General features: G+C 54.0%; 1 protein-coding gene across 2 annotated transcripts in view; it reads left to right on the forward strand.

The window, feature by feature from the left end:
* The window catches only part of RNF220 (ring finger protein 220), a 252,491-nt gene extending 237,849 nt beyond the window's left edge, over window positions 1-14,642 (forward strand). For both annotated transcript variants that reach the window (XM_030823760.1, XM_012511443.2), the window contains exons 9-15: window positions 7,596-7,692; window positions 7,893-7,979; window positions 8,119-8,174; window positions 8,308-8,386; window positions 12,568-12,676; window positions 12,822-12,896; window positions 13,628-14,642. In XM_030823760.1, coding sequence (XP_030679620.1) covers window positions 7,596-7,692; window positions 7,893-7,979; window positions 8,119-8,174; window positions 8,308-8,386; window positions 12,568-12,676; window positions 12,822-12,896; window positions 13,628-13,699 — 575 coding nt within the window. In that variant the 3' untranslated portion in view covers window positions 13,700-14,642. The remainder of the gene's footprint in view (window positions 1-7,595; window positions 7,693-7,892; window positions 7,980-8,118; window positions 8,175-8,307; window positions 8,387-12,567; window positions 12,677-12,821; window positions 12,897-13,627) is intronic.
* The last annotated feature ends 1,329 nt before the right edge of the window (window positions 14,643-15,971 follow it).

Consider the following 15,971-nt stretch of genomic DNA (forward strand, 5'->3'; position numbering starts at 1 on the left):
GCAACACCTTTGGGAGTACTGCTGTGTATGGTCCCTGGGGAATCTCACAGCAGCTGGGAAGAAGTTCTCTGCCTCCTTGGGGCCGTGCTACCTGGGCGGATGCTGAGGAGTGGTCTCTGCAGGGCCGTCCAGTGCAGACTGGTTCCACGAAGGGGCTAAGAGCCCAGATGGGACATTATGTCTCTGGGCGTCTCTCACATTACCCAAGCGTTCGGGGGGCAAGCCAAAACATAAATCAAGAAGGTTAGTCAGATCAAACCGTCTCCCTGAGCCAGAGCTGGAGAGTGTTAGTTTGCCATTTCACTCATCCTGTACTGGAGCCTTGGAGTATCTGAGGCCCTAGAAAAGTGAGCAGCAGGGCTGACGATTGTCTGTCCCATGAGTTAGACACATGGGTGTCCGATGGCAGCCACACAGGGTCAGTTCCAATGTGCTGCCCTGGTTAGCTCTGTTGGCAGCTGCAACTGCTCACATCCTCCATTGCTGTGGCAACTTCTTAGGTTCCTTGGCACAGACCTGGACCTGATGGCTTCTGGGCACCAGACAGGGCTTACGGAGGATAAAGCTGCAAAGGGCCTGCTGATTTGACAAGACTATTTCCCCTGTGTCAGGATGCACTTGCAGAGCAGTGGGAGGGGCTCTTAGGCCCTGGGCGGGTATCCGTTTTCCCTGAGTGTTTACACTGTGAGGTTGTTCCTTTCAAGAATTCCTGAGGGGAGTTCAAAGGGGGCTTTTCTTTGAGCGATTTGGAGAGCGAGAATGAGAGTGAGACTTGAAGAGAGAACAGGGGCCGGAGGTGCCTTTATCTGCAGAGAATTGCTCCAGCTTTCCTGATAGAAGCTGCTGCCGCCTCTTAAACAGCTTAGTGCAGTCAAAAGACAGGCAGACTTGAAAGGCTGTTTTACAGCAAGATCAGCGGGGGCCATGAGGCAGAGAGCGGGGCGCAGTGGAGCGGAGGAGGCTGAGGCTCCTCCGTGGGGGGGCTATCAAAGGGAGGCCCTGGCTGATCCCTACTGCCTCTGCCCCCAAAACCCTGTCTGCAAAAGCTGGCCATCTGTCAGCCTACCCTCCCTGGCCAGGACCGATAGGCCCCAACTCTTGGGGGGTTAGGTGTGGCCCCACCAGGCGAGCTGGTGTCAGTGCAGCGCATTGATCGCCCGCCGGGCAGGCCGGGCCGCAAGCCGGGCAGCGCGTGCTTAATGTGATTGAAAGGCAGTTAAAATGGCGGTGACCTTTTCAGGAGGAATTAGATTGCCTGCCAAGACCGGTTAGAGGGAGTGATAACGCCAGCTGAAGAAGCTGCCCAGCCGACTTCAGAGAGAAGGAGGCAGAGGCAGGATGAGCAGGCGAGTGGCGAGGCCCATTTAAACTGCGCTGTGCGTGCTGACAACAGAGATTGCTGTCGTTGTTAGATATGAAAGAAGCGAAGAATTGCACATAAGTTCCTGTATCCGATCACCCCCATCCGTCCTCCCAGACTAGGGCCTCTTCGTCATCCTCAGCAAAGCTTCCCACCAGGCCCCTGGAGGTTGGTCTGATGGATCAGACCGGTTACCTCGAATGTAATCTGCTGTGGGAAGCAGTGAACGGGCAAGAGTTTCGGTGGAGACACTGGGCTGAGGGCAACAGGCCTTAGAGATGGGGACCTGTGGTTACTGTGGAGGAGCTCCAGATATCCCAGGCCTGGAAGTGCTCGGATTGGTATTTTAGGACAAAATAAAGAACCAGACAGAGCAGGTGAGCACTGAGGTAGGTCCCACTGGAAACAGATTTTTGAAAAGACTAAAGGAAATAGGTATTACTTCAAGAAAGTAAGTTGGAAGGAATTTTTGCTGCCTAGGAGGAACTCTGACCTTCCCAATTCTAGAAGAAATACTCAAGCTGTGTGCCTAAGCTGTTGATTGTCCTTTTAGAACCATAGATTTTCTAACCTGCTACTGCTCTTTACATAAAGGACAGCACACAGAGCCTAGTGCACCACCAACATTCCACTAAAAGAGATCCGCAGTTAGGGAGAAAAGATGTTTTTCTTGGGTACCATGCCAAACCTGGGCAGAGCAAGGGACTTCTAGGCTAGAGAAGCAGACTACAGGGGAACCTAACTATATAGCCCTTAAGACAAGCCTGCTTCCACCTGTAGTCTAAGGAGGTCTGTGACTAAGGAGCCATGCCTTTCCTCTCCTGTCCTCCATCCAGCTCCTGGATTCTGGAGAAGAGACCTATAGTGGTGAACCGTGGTCCCTCCTGTGTGTTGGTTGCCAGTGAGAGTTCACCCAACTGCATTGGGGAGCCCAGAGCTCCTCATATCTGGAAGGGACATGCTGGAAAGAGAACATGGGAATGATTGGTTTCAAATAAGGTGGCAATGATGTGGGCACAAGAGTGGTGAGATGGAGAAATTTCCCAGGAAGCTTCACAGGAAATGGAAGGCTGCAGCTGTATCTTTAAGCCCTGGCAGTGAATGTGTTGCTAAAATCCAGCATGAAGCCCCTTTGAACCAAACAGGTGGAGTGGGTAGGGAAAAGAAGGGTGTTAAGACAGTCAGCAGTGCAGGGTCTTTGTCCTGCTCAGGTCCTTAAGTGTTTATCTTTCATGAGTTCCTTACATTTAAGCCGGTTCCAAGTAGCTGGATGAGAAGTCATGAAGCAAATGGGCAGAGCAGCTGAATGGCACAAATCTTTTCTCTTCTTTTCTTTTCTTTTATTTTTTATTTATTTATTATTATTATTATTTTGAGACAGAGTCTCGCTTTGTCACCCAGGCTGGAGGCTAGAGTGCAGTGGCATGATTTCAGCTCACTACAACCTCCACCTCCTGGGTTCGAGAGATTCTCCTGCCTCAGCCTCCCGAGTAGTTGGGATTACAGACATGTGCCACTACATCCAGCTAATTTTTGTATTTTTAGTAGAGATGAGGTTTCACCATGTTGGCCAGGCTGGTCTTGAACTCCTGACCTCAGGTGATTGGCCCACCTCAGCCTCCCAAAGTGCTGGGATTACAGGTATGAGCCACCACACCCGGCCTGGCACAAATCTTTTATCTGGCTATTTCTTGATAAAACTTCAGCGCCAGAAGTATGGGGCAAGGGGGTAAGAGGTGTTGTTAAGCCCCAGGGCATGGGCACATAGGCCTTGCCCTACCTAGCTGCTGCCTCCTTTGGTGTGCTGGTTCTCAAAAGAAGGGAGCCCCAGGTGCTAAAAATGTCCCCCAGTGCAGCTCTGCTCCTGGTCCAGCCAGTGACAGGTGTTGGAACAGCACACTGCTGGAGGCAGTCTTGGAGTGGAGAGGGTTGAGCTGCTGCCTTGTGACTCCTTACCATCTTTAGTTATCTCTGTCGCCTGTTGGGAGGGGTGAGGAGAGGTGGCAAGGAGCAAGGCACCCTCTGTCCCCCGTGGCAACTGACGGGATTTAATCGCCTTTTGGAACACAATTGTTAGGCTAGGACAGAGGGAGTGCAGGCAGAAGGAGCAAGTATCAATGGTTTTAAACGGCGTCTGTCTCTCTGCGTCTCTCCTGACGTGAGGCAGTGAAACGCGTTATCGAGGAGGCCCGGAAAGTGGCTAAGTGCGTTTGACACACGCCAACTCCCTGCCTCCACACTGGATAATTGCATTGTCAACTGTTCAGCAAGGTGGCAGGTGACACTGCAGGCCGATTGATTGTCCCGCATCGCAGCTCCCCAGACTGTCAGCTCCCCAATCGATGGCGTTTACACAAGACACCGTAACTGCATCTGTAACTAATTCCAGGGTAAAACTCGCCGGAAGCTGCTGCCCCTGCCCTCCGTGTTGGAGAGCAGAGGCCTCTGGAGGCCCTGAGACTTTTCCTTTCTCCCTGGGCTCTGGTTTTGTTGGGAGCAGCAGGTGAGGAAATCGATGCCTCCTTTTTTGTGGTTTCAGGTTCCAGGATGATACTGCCCCCAGTAAACGGGCATCTCCAGTTTCTCAATCGATCATCTGATCAATTGATTAAATTAACACTGATTTTTTTTTTCTCCCTTCTCAATAACCCAGGAAGAAATGAGTTTATGGGAGAAGGGTCATTTTTATAAAATGTAGACCTGTGTTTCATTTCTGCACTTAACTCTCTCCCTCTTTGTTGCTAAGTTTTCACTGTGAGGAGAAGGATATTTTTTTTTGCACTGCCCACCCCGCCAGGAATGGGCAACTCTAGCACCACCCTGCTGGGTATCATTGACCATCAGGCTTAGGTTGCCTATGGGTGGGGGCTCAGGCCTTTATGCCACTTTAAGATGGGGCAGAACTGTAGCAAGAGGCCGTCCCTGGTGACTGAAGGGTACTCTGGGCCATCTTGGAGGTCCTGGGGGCTGAGTTCCTTCCCTAGATAGCAGCAGTAGGAGTGGCAGCTTGCCTGTTATCCCTGGAGCTACATGGAAGAGGAGCCAGAGACTTGGAAAGGAGCTGTCTGTGCCATCTTGCCTCTGAGTACTGGCTTGGGATATTCCAGCAGCTGAGAACATCAAACGACAGTGGAGCCTTCCTCTCCAAGCGGGAGGGGGGGCAAGCTGGCGGGGGCGCTGTCTGCATAAAACGGCTTTATGGCCGTTTCTTTTTATTATGATTCTGCCAGAAGTCAGCAAGTGACATTTCATTAAGAAAATAAAGTTTAATGTGCTGGGAAAGAGGTTGGAGCAGGCTGGGGCAGCACAAGAGTGAAATTGGCAGCAGGAGCCTGTTCTGAACACCTGTGGGGGTAGGGAGAGGTTCCCAACATCTGTCTCAGCTGGAGGATGGGGTCAGGGTCAGAGTGAATGGCTCAGACCAGAGGCAGAGGCCTTTTCTTTGGCAAAGTGTGTCGTGCTGTCCATCCTGCCTGACTGGCCAGAGGAACAGAAAGCTGCTGCCCGGCTGGGAGCTGGAATCTGATAAGGAAAGTTGTATCCTGAGAGATTTCTGTAGGCCACCAGCTAACTAGGACCTAATAGAGCAGTGTCGCCAGTGTTTAGCCAGTACTGCTGGGGTGTGCTGTGTGGTACCAGCCATCAGCCCGGCCAGCTCTGCTGGGTGATGCTGAGATCACAACAGTGAGTCAAACTTGGGACCCTTGCAGCTTCCAGTCTCATGAGGGACAGTGACAATAGGTGGTAATAAATATGATTTTGGAGTTACACAGGATTCTGGGTGGACACCAGGGAAGGGACACCTGTGTGTAAGAACCTGGGAAGCCCCATCTGCCACACAGCACGGTGAGGATAGGGATCAGATCTTGAAGCTGTCTATTCTCAACATGGAGCCAGACAGAGGATGAGCCCAATAAAGGCTGAAAGAATGGCATTGAGGTGAGAGTTCTTTCCTTTAGCAGGGATTTAGAGAGCAGCTGCTCTCTGGGCACTGTGAGTTCATGGTAGGAGGCATGGTTGGGCTGAGTCAGACTTGCTAAAGGAGCAGGCATGTGTGTTGTAGACCAGGAGGGGGAAGGTCCTAGGCAGAGAGCAGGAGGTGCAGAGGCATGGGGGCATGAGAAAGCACAGGATTTGGGAGACCACAGTAGCTCTGTTTAATGGAGTATGAGTCCTGGGCCAGGCATGGTGGGCAGTAAGACTACAGAGAGAAGGACTTCAGGCTACAGGGCTGCTTTCTGTGTTGAGAAGCTGGGCTTTTCCTGGCAGCTTTGGGGTACCCTGTTTTCTCTGCTTTGCCATGGAGCCTTATGTGGTGCCAGGGTTCTCTGCTTTCCACTTACAAGGCAGGGCTAGGCAGGGCCAGGCCAAGCAGAGGATGTGAGGCCAGCTGCTGAGCTGCGTGTACTTGAGGAAGGGGGGTTGGCAGGGCTTGGGTGCCGCAAGCTGTAAGTGAACCTGATAGCTACATTCTGATTGATGGTAGAGTTTGTCTCCCAAACTGTCAGAGGGTTTATGGAGGTGCCACTCACCCACAAGGTGGGAATTGCTTGTCAGGACACCTGGCCGTGAACAGGAGACAGAGCTGTAACTTGGTGTTTTCTCAGCTTAATGGCCCTGCTGCTGACCTGACCTGCCTGCTGCCTCAAGTGTGTCAGTGCCTCAGGGTAGAGGGCAAATGAGGACTGTCAGGGAGAGGTGGAGCCCAGGCTGTGCCCGGCATCTTTCCTTCCCGGTGCTGCTTACCTTTGGGATTGGTGGTGTCTTTGTGAGACCAGAGACTGGTGGGGTAGAAGGGAGAAGGATCAAGACTCAGTGTTTTTCAGGGCTGGAAAAATGGAGAACATTCCAGATGGAGTGAATAGCATGAGCAGGGGTCTTAAGAGCAGGATATACAGGCTGTTTGTGGTTTGGTGAGCAGCCCGTGTGTGCACATGCATGGGGTTTAGAGTGAAGTAGTAGAGAGCAAGAGTAAAGACACAGATGGACCCAGATCCTCATGGATCCAGCTGAGGAGCTTAGGCTTGGTTGTGCATGCAGTGGGGAGCCATCGATGGTTTTGGAGCAGGAGGAAAGGGGGTCAGAACTCAGTGGTAAGCAGGATGAAGGAACAGATAAGAGGCCTGAGGACCCCCTACAAGACATACCCTGAGAGGAAAGAATGGACAAGCAGAAATGTCTGAAATCCTCAGGCAGATACTGAGCTGCTTCCTCACTTCTTTAAGGATTTCCTTGCTGATCCCAGTAGCCACAGAATCTCACATCCTTTTGTCCCTGGCAGGGCTGTGCTGGCTAGTGAGGTGTGGTCTGAGACCCACCGGGAGGAAGTGGGGACCTGGGGGGAACAGCTCTATAGCACTTGATCCTAGGCTATCAGGAAGGGTGGTCCTGGATGTCAGAGAGATCACCTGGCAGGTGAGCAGGCCTGGTGTAGCCCCAGCAGCTCGCCCCTCCCCCTGAGCTGAGAGTCTGTCTGTGGCTGTGCCAGATGCGCCTCAGGGGTCAGCCGCTTGCCTGGCCCGTGGCCTGGCCTCCGCTCAGCCTGGTGGCCCTTCGTGGACTGCTTTGAGAAGTAGGTGTGCATGCCTGTCCTCCCTCGTCTGTCCCTTCTTAATCCCTTTATAACTGCACTTGTCCAGGAATCTGGGCTGAGTGTGGTGGAGATGAATAATTAATGTCAGGCGCTTCAGACACCAAATATTTGAACAGCTGCCTGGTGTTTTTGCTGGCAAGGACCTAGCGGCCAAAATCAGGATGTTGGCCGGGGGTCCTACTCTGTGGCTCTGATTGGCCTTAGCCAGCCTGTTCTCTCCTCTGATGGACTTGTCAGGCTGGTTAATGGGGCATAGGGGAGGCCCCACTCTTTTCCTGTGAAATTCCTAGACCTGAATTTTTCTGTCCTCTTCCTGTTCTTCCTAGACCTGGAAGATAGGTGGACAGCAGGCCTGGGGCTGAGTGTCCCCCGAGGATGTGACATAATGTATGAATGGGCCAGTTTATGAGCAGAGACCACTTGGAGCAGCATGCAGTGGCAGAGAAAGATGAGGTTTGCAGAGTGAAGGGCCTGAAATGTCATGGTCAGGGGCACTGAAGTATCTGGCTCTATACATCCCAGGCCCAGGTTTCCCTCTGGGCCTTATCAGGTCCAAAGCCTAACCCCTACCTGGAGGCAGCAGGAGGGGCACCCTTCGCCTAGTCTTGTCCCCAGGCCTTCCTCACACCCTGCTTCCCACAGGCTCTGGCTTCATCATGTGCAGCGGCAAAGAGAACCCGGACAGTGATGCTGACTTGGATGTGGATGGGGATGACACTCTGGAGTATGGGAAGCCACAGTATCCTTGGAGCACTATGGGGGCTGGTGGGGCTGATAGGGCAGGCGCAGGGAATAAGAAAAGTAGCTCCTCTAGTATTCACCTGCACCACCCCCCGGGCCAGAGTCTCAGCTTTGGCCAGGAGGGCCATGCTCTCCTGAGGATTCAACCCTCATAGCCTGCTGCAAACTAGGATCCATTGTCCTTGACCACCATGCCAGATACACGGAGGCTGATGTCATCCCCTGCACAGGCGAGGAGCCTGGTGAAGCCAAGGAGAGAGAGGCACTCCGGGGCGCAGTCCTAAAGCAAGTGTGGGCACAGGCTTGGGCGGGGGGAGCAGAGAGACAGGAAGCCCTGAGGCAGGGGTTAATGCAGTACTGACCCTCAGGGCTGTCCTGCCCGCCTTCAGGCCTCACTTTGTTCTTCCTCCCTCCTTTCCTCCAGTGGCGGCCCTCCCAGCACGCGCATCACACCTGAGTTCTCTAAATGGGCCAGTGATGGTAAGTCCTGCCCCAGGTTAGGAGTAATGGGGGAGAAGGGGTATCCCTGGATGGTGGTGACTGACTCAAGCCCAACCCCTCACCTGTGCTGCCCAGTCTGGCCGGAGTGTGAGTTGCCCCTCTGTCCCAGCAGAGATGCCATCCACCAGCAATGGTGAAAGCAGCAAGCAGGAGGCCATGCAGAAGACCTGCAAGAACAGCGACATCGAGAAGTAAGTGTTTGGCCAGGAGGGGGCCCTGAGACCGCAGTTCAGTGGGAGGAGGGGCCCTTTGCTAGCAGGAAGGCCTGCTGCCAGGGCTTCTGGCCCTCCCAAGTGCAGCTCAGTGCTGCTGCCCTGGGCACATAGCCGGCAGTGGAGCCCAGCTGGTGCTAAGCGTGACTCTGTGAATTGATCACTGGGCCACGGCCCCGGGAGCCTTGGCAGTGGGAGGAGCAGTCCGCCCGCCTGCCTGCCTGCCCGCCTGCTGCGGCGGCCTCTGCCCGGGGAATGTGATGTATGGCCGCCCAGCCCAGCCGGCACACTTGATTCATCTCCAGTTTCTGTTTCTTAATCGGGAGCTAAATTGGTTTCATTTTTCTTGTCCCGGGTGGCACTCGCAGTGGATTTTAGGCAGGAACATTGGGTCTCATCACTTCTGGTAGGAATTTTTGGCCTGGGTTCTCTGGCAGAAGAAAAGGGATCCATTAGCACTTAGCCCAGGGCTGGGCAACCCCTGGCCCGGATCCCCGGGAACCACAAATATTTGGTATCAGCTGGGCATCTCCCTGCCTTCCCAGAAGCCTAAGGAAGGCCAGTTCTGGCCTCAGGAGATGGCATTGTCCAGTCTAGGCTGCCTGGTGCTGCTGCCATTGGTCATTGCTTAACTCCAGTACCCACCCCACCTTCTGACTGCAGGCCAGGTTCCGTGGGGTTAAAAGGCAGCCTCTTCATTCCAGGGCCAGTGTTGCATCTTTGCCTCCTGCCAGGAGAGTGGATTGCAGGCCGGTGCAGGGCCGGGTCGGTGGCCCAGGGTCACCTCCCATTTGTTTCCCTCCATTTTGTGTTGTCATAAATTCATTCCAGCCCGTTGTGGTTGATCAGTTTATCTCGGCCGGGGCCGCGAGTGCTGCTGGCATGATGTATGGGCCGCGGCGCAGGGCCCGGCTGCCCATGAATCACCGCAGCTGCTCCGTGTCAGCGCCAGAGCGGGCCGTACGGGTTCGGCGCAACCAGCTTGTGGGGGGGAGGAGTGACGTATGGATGTTTATTTAATAATTCTCTCCTACTCCAGCTGAGCAGGACGGGTGGGGTTGTAAGGGGCACCCACCCTCGTCTGGAGGGGCCGCTCATAAATCAGAAAGACAAGATCATTAATCAGGGATGGCGCCCGAGGGGGAGGTGGGGGCAGAGCCAGTGGCTTCCATGAAGGTACAACCCACCCAAGGCTGGGGGGAACCAGGATTTCTGTCCCACCTGTGTGAGCACAGGCACCCGTAGGCAGGGATCTCTATGATGAGGTAGAGACTGGCTCAGTCATGTGCAGAGCTCTCCACTGGCTCTGGATCTGCTGAGACTGGGGCCCATCAGTCCCCGTGATTTCTCTATTTCTTGCCCTAGATCTGTTTTACTACTCAGGGAAAAGGAATGGTAGGATGCTATGGTTCCTCCAGGAATCTCCCCACCCCATGCCCTGGAGGGACTCAGGAATAGCTCACAGCCAGCCTGGACCAGGGGTTAGAGGCTTGGGTATTTCGCCAGAGCCAAGATTGGAGGGCAGGTGTGTGCTGAGCACATCCAGGATACATAGGCTCTGGAGTTGGTTACTAGCCTTCAGTGTGGCCTTGTAGCTCTTTGAGATGGCATGGGAAATGGCGTCACTCTCTCCTGGCCTCATCCTTTTTTGCCATTCCAGCTCTAGTTCTCTGATTTGGGGTTTGGGAGTTAGTTCTCCATTCTGGGGTAGGCTGCCCCCAGCTGCAGGCCTTAGTTTCCCCGTCTTTGACATAACTATATAGAACTAGGCAAATTCTCTGCTTAGTCCTTGGAGTGGAAGGGAGCACAGCTACAAATCCTTGTCTCCTTATCAGGAATTTACCTGTAATCTAGATGGGGATGGCACATATGGCATTGTGCAAAATGCCAGGGAAGGAGCCTGCTGTTCGGAGGCTGGTGAGGAGGGAAGGGATGGTAAAAGCTTCCAGAGCCAGAGAGCTAAATGGAAGCCCCCAGGGAATCAGCCAGTACCAGGAGGAACAAGTCAGAGCCTTTCTTGGCATCCCTGGAAAGAGGCAAGGCAGAGGGAATCATGGACCCTAGGGTGATGGATTTAAGTGTCCCTGATACAGGGACACAGCCACTAAGGAGTCACACTCTGTGTTGCTGCTAGCTCCCCAAAGGAAAAAGGCCAGAGATTGAAGTTGTTATTGCCCATGAAATGGGACCACTACCCTCCCTGCACTCCCATTAGCACTTACATCCAGCAATGACACGCCACCTGTAAGCTCTCAAGCTTCCTGAGCCGATTGTCTCCCCTAAACTGCAGAACAGGTGCCCCCAGGAGATTGTCCTTGTCCAAAGTCCACCTCCCTTATGATTCCCCCGCCTCGGTCCAGCCTCTGCTTCCTGATTGAGTACATCTGTGAAACCTGAGCTGCTCGTACCCTGCTCTTCCAGCATCCTCAGCAGCTGCCTGCTGTCCGCGAGATAAACTTCAGCTCCTTCAGGTGTGGCATTTGAGGTCCTCCTGCATGTCATCTCCTTTCTCACTGTAGCACTTGGCCTACATGTGGGCCTTCTAGCCAGACTGGGCTCTTGGGCCTCTTGGCCTCTGTTTCTGCTGTTCCCTTGGCCTGGAGCCCCTCCTCCTCCTGGGTGTAGCCAGTATAGTCATGGTCAATCACACAGTTATCAGTTGATCGTGGAGTCAGTCTGCCAGGTTTGAATCCCATCTCCCTGACTCTGTGGGGACCTTGAGCAAGCTACTTAATCTTTCTGTGCTTTAGTTTCTTTGTATATAAAATGGAGATATTAGAATATTCTCATGGGGTTTTTGTGAGGTGTAAATAAGATAATTATCAATCCCTCAGTACAATCCCTGGCATTTAGTAAGTGCTTAATAAATTTTAGCTATTTTATTTGTATTATTATTATTCCCTAAGGCCAATCTCCTATACCATCTTTTCTACTTTTCCAGGAAGCATTCTTCTCCCTCTGTGAGCTCCCCTGGATCCTGTTCATTTGTTTTAGGAGGGTGGGAAGGTTCCTTGAGAGAGTCCTAGCTATTTCCTGTTCAGCAGTGCAGCCCAAGGAGTCCTGGAAATGCAGGAGGGACCTTGGGGTGCAGGGCTTGGCCCACAGACAGGACTACCAGGGCATCTGATATATCTAGGAAGTAACAAGGAGCCCTGGAGGCAGGCCAGGCCTGTGGCAAAGGGACCTAGATCATGTAGGACCCGCCCAGTCCCTGCATCTCTCCCCCTCTCCCTGGAGGTTGGACGGACCCTTTCTTCAGCAGGTGTTTGCTCATGTCCCATGCCTGAGGTGGGGCTCTTGGCCATAGTCAGTACTGGTGGAGTGAGCAGCCCGCCCTCAGGGAACCCACACTCAGGAACTTGACACTGCTGTGGTGGAGTTCGCACGGGGGGCTGTGAGAGCCACTGTGCAGTGCTGGCTCGGGGGTCTGGAAAAGGCTTCTGGGAGGGCATGGGAACAAAACTAGGTCTGAATGATGAGGCAGAGCTAGTGAGTCAGGCGAGGGGGTGCAGAGGGATCACAGTGCAGAGGTCAAGGCAGTGAAAAAGGGGGCGTGGATGATGACACGTAGGAGTCGAGCATAAAATGCATGGCAAGGTCCTCAGGGGTATGGCGGGCTGGGGCTGGACCGAGGAGTGTAGTGGAGCTCTCTACTCCGAGGGGGACATTGGAATGTTGGAAGTCACGCCACGAGAGATTTGCTTTGAGAACATAAATTCTTCTAGGCGCTGGGAGAGTGGAATGGAGATGAGGGGCCTGGAGGCAGAAAGGCTGTCTGGAAAAAGTTAGTGGTGGAATTGGTGGAAGACACTGAGAGCCTGGACTAGTGGTGGTGAGGGGGGAAAGAAGTGGAGAGATGCCGGAGATACTAGGAGAGATGACAGATTTGGGTTGTTGGGAAGACTGCGAAGGAGTGGTTGAAAATGGTTCCCTGGTATCTGGTGTAGAAATTCATCCGGATGGGAATGGAGGAACAGAGAGGGTGAGGAGTTTAGTTCTGGAATGTGGAATTTGCAGATTCACGTTATCAGAGGAAGGGGGCAGGCAGGGATGCCTAGGGGACATTTATGTATTTGGTTCTGGAATTCAAAGGAGGCGTAGGCTGGAGGTACAGAAGAGAGATGCCAGCCTGCTACCCAACCATGCCTTCCTTTTCACAGAATCACCGAAGATTCAGCTGTGACCACGTTTGAGGCTCTGAAGGCTCGGGTCAGAGAACTTGAACGGCAGCTATCTCGTGGGGACCGTTACAAATGCCTCATCTGCATGGTGAGTAGAAAAGAACCTAGGGGTGCCCTTGGTCAGGCTTCCACGCCCTCTGGGGGAGTTGGAGAGGGTCTCCGCACTGTGCTCTGGGCTCTTCGGAGGGTGGGCCTACCTCAGAGTGACCCCTTCTCTGCCCCCTCCTCCCTAGGACTCGTACTCGATGCCCCTAACGTCCATCCAGTGTTGGCACGTGCACTGCGAGGAGTGCTGGCTGCGGACCCTGGTGAGGTGGCATGGGGGTCGGGGAATGGGTGGCCACTCCAGGCACTGCCCAGATGTCTGTGCTTATGCCTGAGCCTGCCTGGGGGAAGTGGGGAGCATGGGGCAAAGGAGAACAGAGCCAGGAGCCAGGATATTTACCCCCAGGCTCGCTGCCTCTTCTCCCCAACTACAGGTTTAGGAACTTCTCCCCCTCCATGAGTTCACTGCATTCTCCCTTCCCCTCCCCGTCCCCCGAAGGCCCACTGCATCACACAGACTGGTGAGGCCTGGGGTTGGGAGGAGGCTGGCTGTGGGTAAACAGGACCAGGGCCTTGGCCCCTCCCCCTCCCATTACTAAGCTCCTTCTGCTCCTGCCCCTGTTCTTCGCTCAGGAGCAGCCATTAAAATGTCGCCCGGAGACAGCAATAAAAGGCTCGGACGTGGGCTCTGTGTCCTGATCAAAGGCCGCGTGTAATCTCGTTAGGGCTGCGGCTGCCACAGCTGGACCCAGCCTTGTTCTCATTACCGGGGCTCCTGCTGTGGGGCTGGCCAGGCGGTTTGATCCTGGCGTCCCCCCAACACAGGAGCGTGCCTGCCTGCTCACAGAAGCTGCCTATGCGTCCCCAGCCTGGGCTGACAGGACCAAGGTCCCAGCACACACTGGTGCAGAGAGACATGGCTGCAGGCCCAGGTGCTCACATGCGCACAGGTGGCACATTGTGTAGACCAGAGCCCTCCCTGTTCTCCCTGCAGGGTGCCAAGAAGCTCTGCCCTCAGTGCAACACGATCACAGCACCCGGAGACCTGCGGAGGATCTACTTGTGAGCTATCTGCCCCAGGCAGGCCTCGCCTCCAGCAGCCCCACCTGCCCCCAGCCTCTGTGACAGTGACCCTCTCCCTTTGTACATACTTGCACACAGGTTCCCCATGTACATACATGCACATACTCACATATGCGTACACACACACACACATTTACACACGCAGGACTCTGGAGCCAGAGTAGAGGCTGTGGCCCAGGCACTACCTGCTGGCTCCCACCTATGGTTTGGGGGCCATACCTGTTCCAGCTCTGTTCCCAGGGTGGGGCAGGGAGGTGGGGGTTGGGGGAGTAGTGGGGCACGGCTCCTAAGATCCAGCCCCCAGACTGACAGACGGACAGACATGCAAACACCAGACTGAAGCACATGTAATATAGACCGTGTATGTTTACAATGTTGTGTATAAATGGGACAACTCCTCGCCCTCTACCTGTCCCCTCCCCCTTTGGTTGTATGATTTTCTTCTTTTTTAAGAACCCCTAGAAGCAGTGCCTCCTTCAGGGTTGGCTGGGGGCTCGGCCCATCCACCTCTTGGGGTACCTGCCTCTCCCTCTCCGGTGGTGTCCCTTCCCTCTCCCATGTGCTCGGTGTTCAGTGGTGTATATTTCTTCTCCCAGACATGGGGCACACGCCCCAAGGGACATGATCCTCTCCTTAGTCTTAGCTCATGGGGCTCTTTATAGGGAGTTGGGGGGTAGAGGCAGGAAACGGGAACCGAGCTGAAGCAGAGGCTGAGTTGGGCTAGAGGACAGTGCTCCTGGCCACCCAGCCTCTGCTGAGAACCATTCCTGGGATTAGAGCTGCCTTTCCCAGGGAAAAAGTGTCGTCTCCCCAACCCTCCCGTGGGCCCTATGGTGTGATGCTGTGTCTGTATATTCTATACAAAGGTACTTGTCCTTTCCCTTTGTAAACTACATTTGACATGGATTAAACCAGTATAAACAGTTGCTGCCTGTGTGTTATGTGTGTGGGGAGGTGGGGGAGCTAACTGGGGGAGGTGGGCTGAGGCAGTTAAGGGGTTAATTCCTGGCGGCAGGATGGGGGAAAGGACTTAGGTATAGGTGTATGACACTGTGCAGGGTTGGTCTGCTCTGGGGCCCTAGAGCATTTGGTTTGGATGGGGGTGGGGCTGGGGATCTGGGCTCCTGACTATTGATGGGTAGGGGCTCTAGGTTAATTCTTTATCGATGCAGAATTGTCAGCTCATTAATCACAGAAGAGGTCAGAGCTTGGGGGTACAGAGGGGATGCAAGCTCTTTCCCCCAACCTAGGGCAGGAGTGGCCACAAGCTTGGGTACAAACACAAGCCCCAGGCCTCTATCCCTTTCTGGTCCCCTGAAACATACCAGAGACCACAGTGGGATCACCCTATCAGCCTCCCAGGCTTTTGTTCCATTCTCCAAATGTATCTCTAGTGACCATCATCCCAGTGTAGCTACTGCCTAGATTCTCAAATGAAAAGAATGGAAACCCTATTATCGAGGATGGACCTTCAAGTCTCCCATGTGCTCGGAGAACCAAGGCTGGGCAGCTAGCACTGGAGAGATGGCACTTTGAACTGCCAGTGAGGTAGCTCAGCTTCCTAGATGCCTCCCAGGCAGGTGCTCAAAGCTACATATAAGTCCTCACCCACAACAGAAAGCTGTTTGGAGAAAAACAGTCAAGGCCCCAGAGTAACCCCATTGACTCCAGACTTGCTTTGACACCTTGCACACCAGGCCCATCTGCCCAAATCCCCAGCCTTAGTTGCCCATTTTCTCTGGGATACCCACAGTGAATTCCTCAGATTTGGGTCCAGTTGGCAGCTCCTGCCACCCTTTGCACCCAGAAGAAGCACAGACAAGTCCCCCTTGGAGCCCAGCAAAGGCCCTTCACAGCTCCACACCCAGTTTAATGGCACCCAATATCCTGAACACAGGGATCCCGGGATCCTGGGAATGTACACTGCCTCTGTCGAGGAGGGTGGAGTAGCTCCAGCGATGGCTGAGGGTTTGGGAAAGATACAGGTTTGGAAGAGAAGAGTGGGTAGGTGAGGGCAACGGAGAGATGAAGAGGAGGCTCTTAATGCCCAGTTCCTGTCAGGCCGACTTCTTTGATGTCTTTACTCTCCCCTCCCATAGGCTTGGACTCAGTAGGTCCTTGATGGCTGGTTACTGCCACCCTGGGGGCCATATGGTCTCTAAAAGGGGCCATTAACCCAGAGTGAGTGCATTCCACTGAAGCCCGTCCTGCTGTGGGAGCCTTGAGCTGTCTCATGGCACAGGCTGCACTGCCAC

Source organism: Nomascus leucogenys, chromosome 12 (genome assembly GCF_006542625.1).
Source record: "Nomascus leucogenys isolate Asia chromosome 12, Asia_NLE_v1, whole genome shotgun sequence".
Lineage (NCBI taxonomy): Eukaryota > Metazoa > Chordata > Mammalia > Primates > Hylobatidae > Nomascus > Nomascus leucogenys.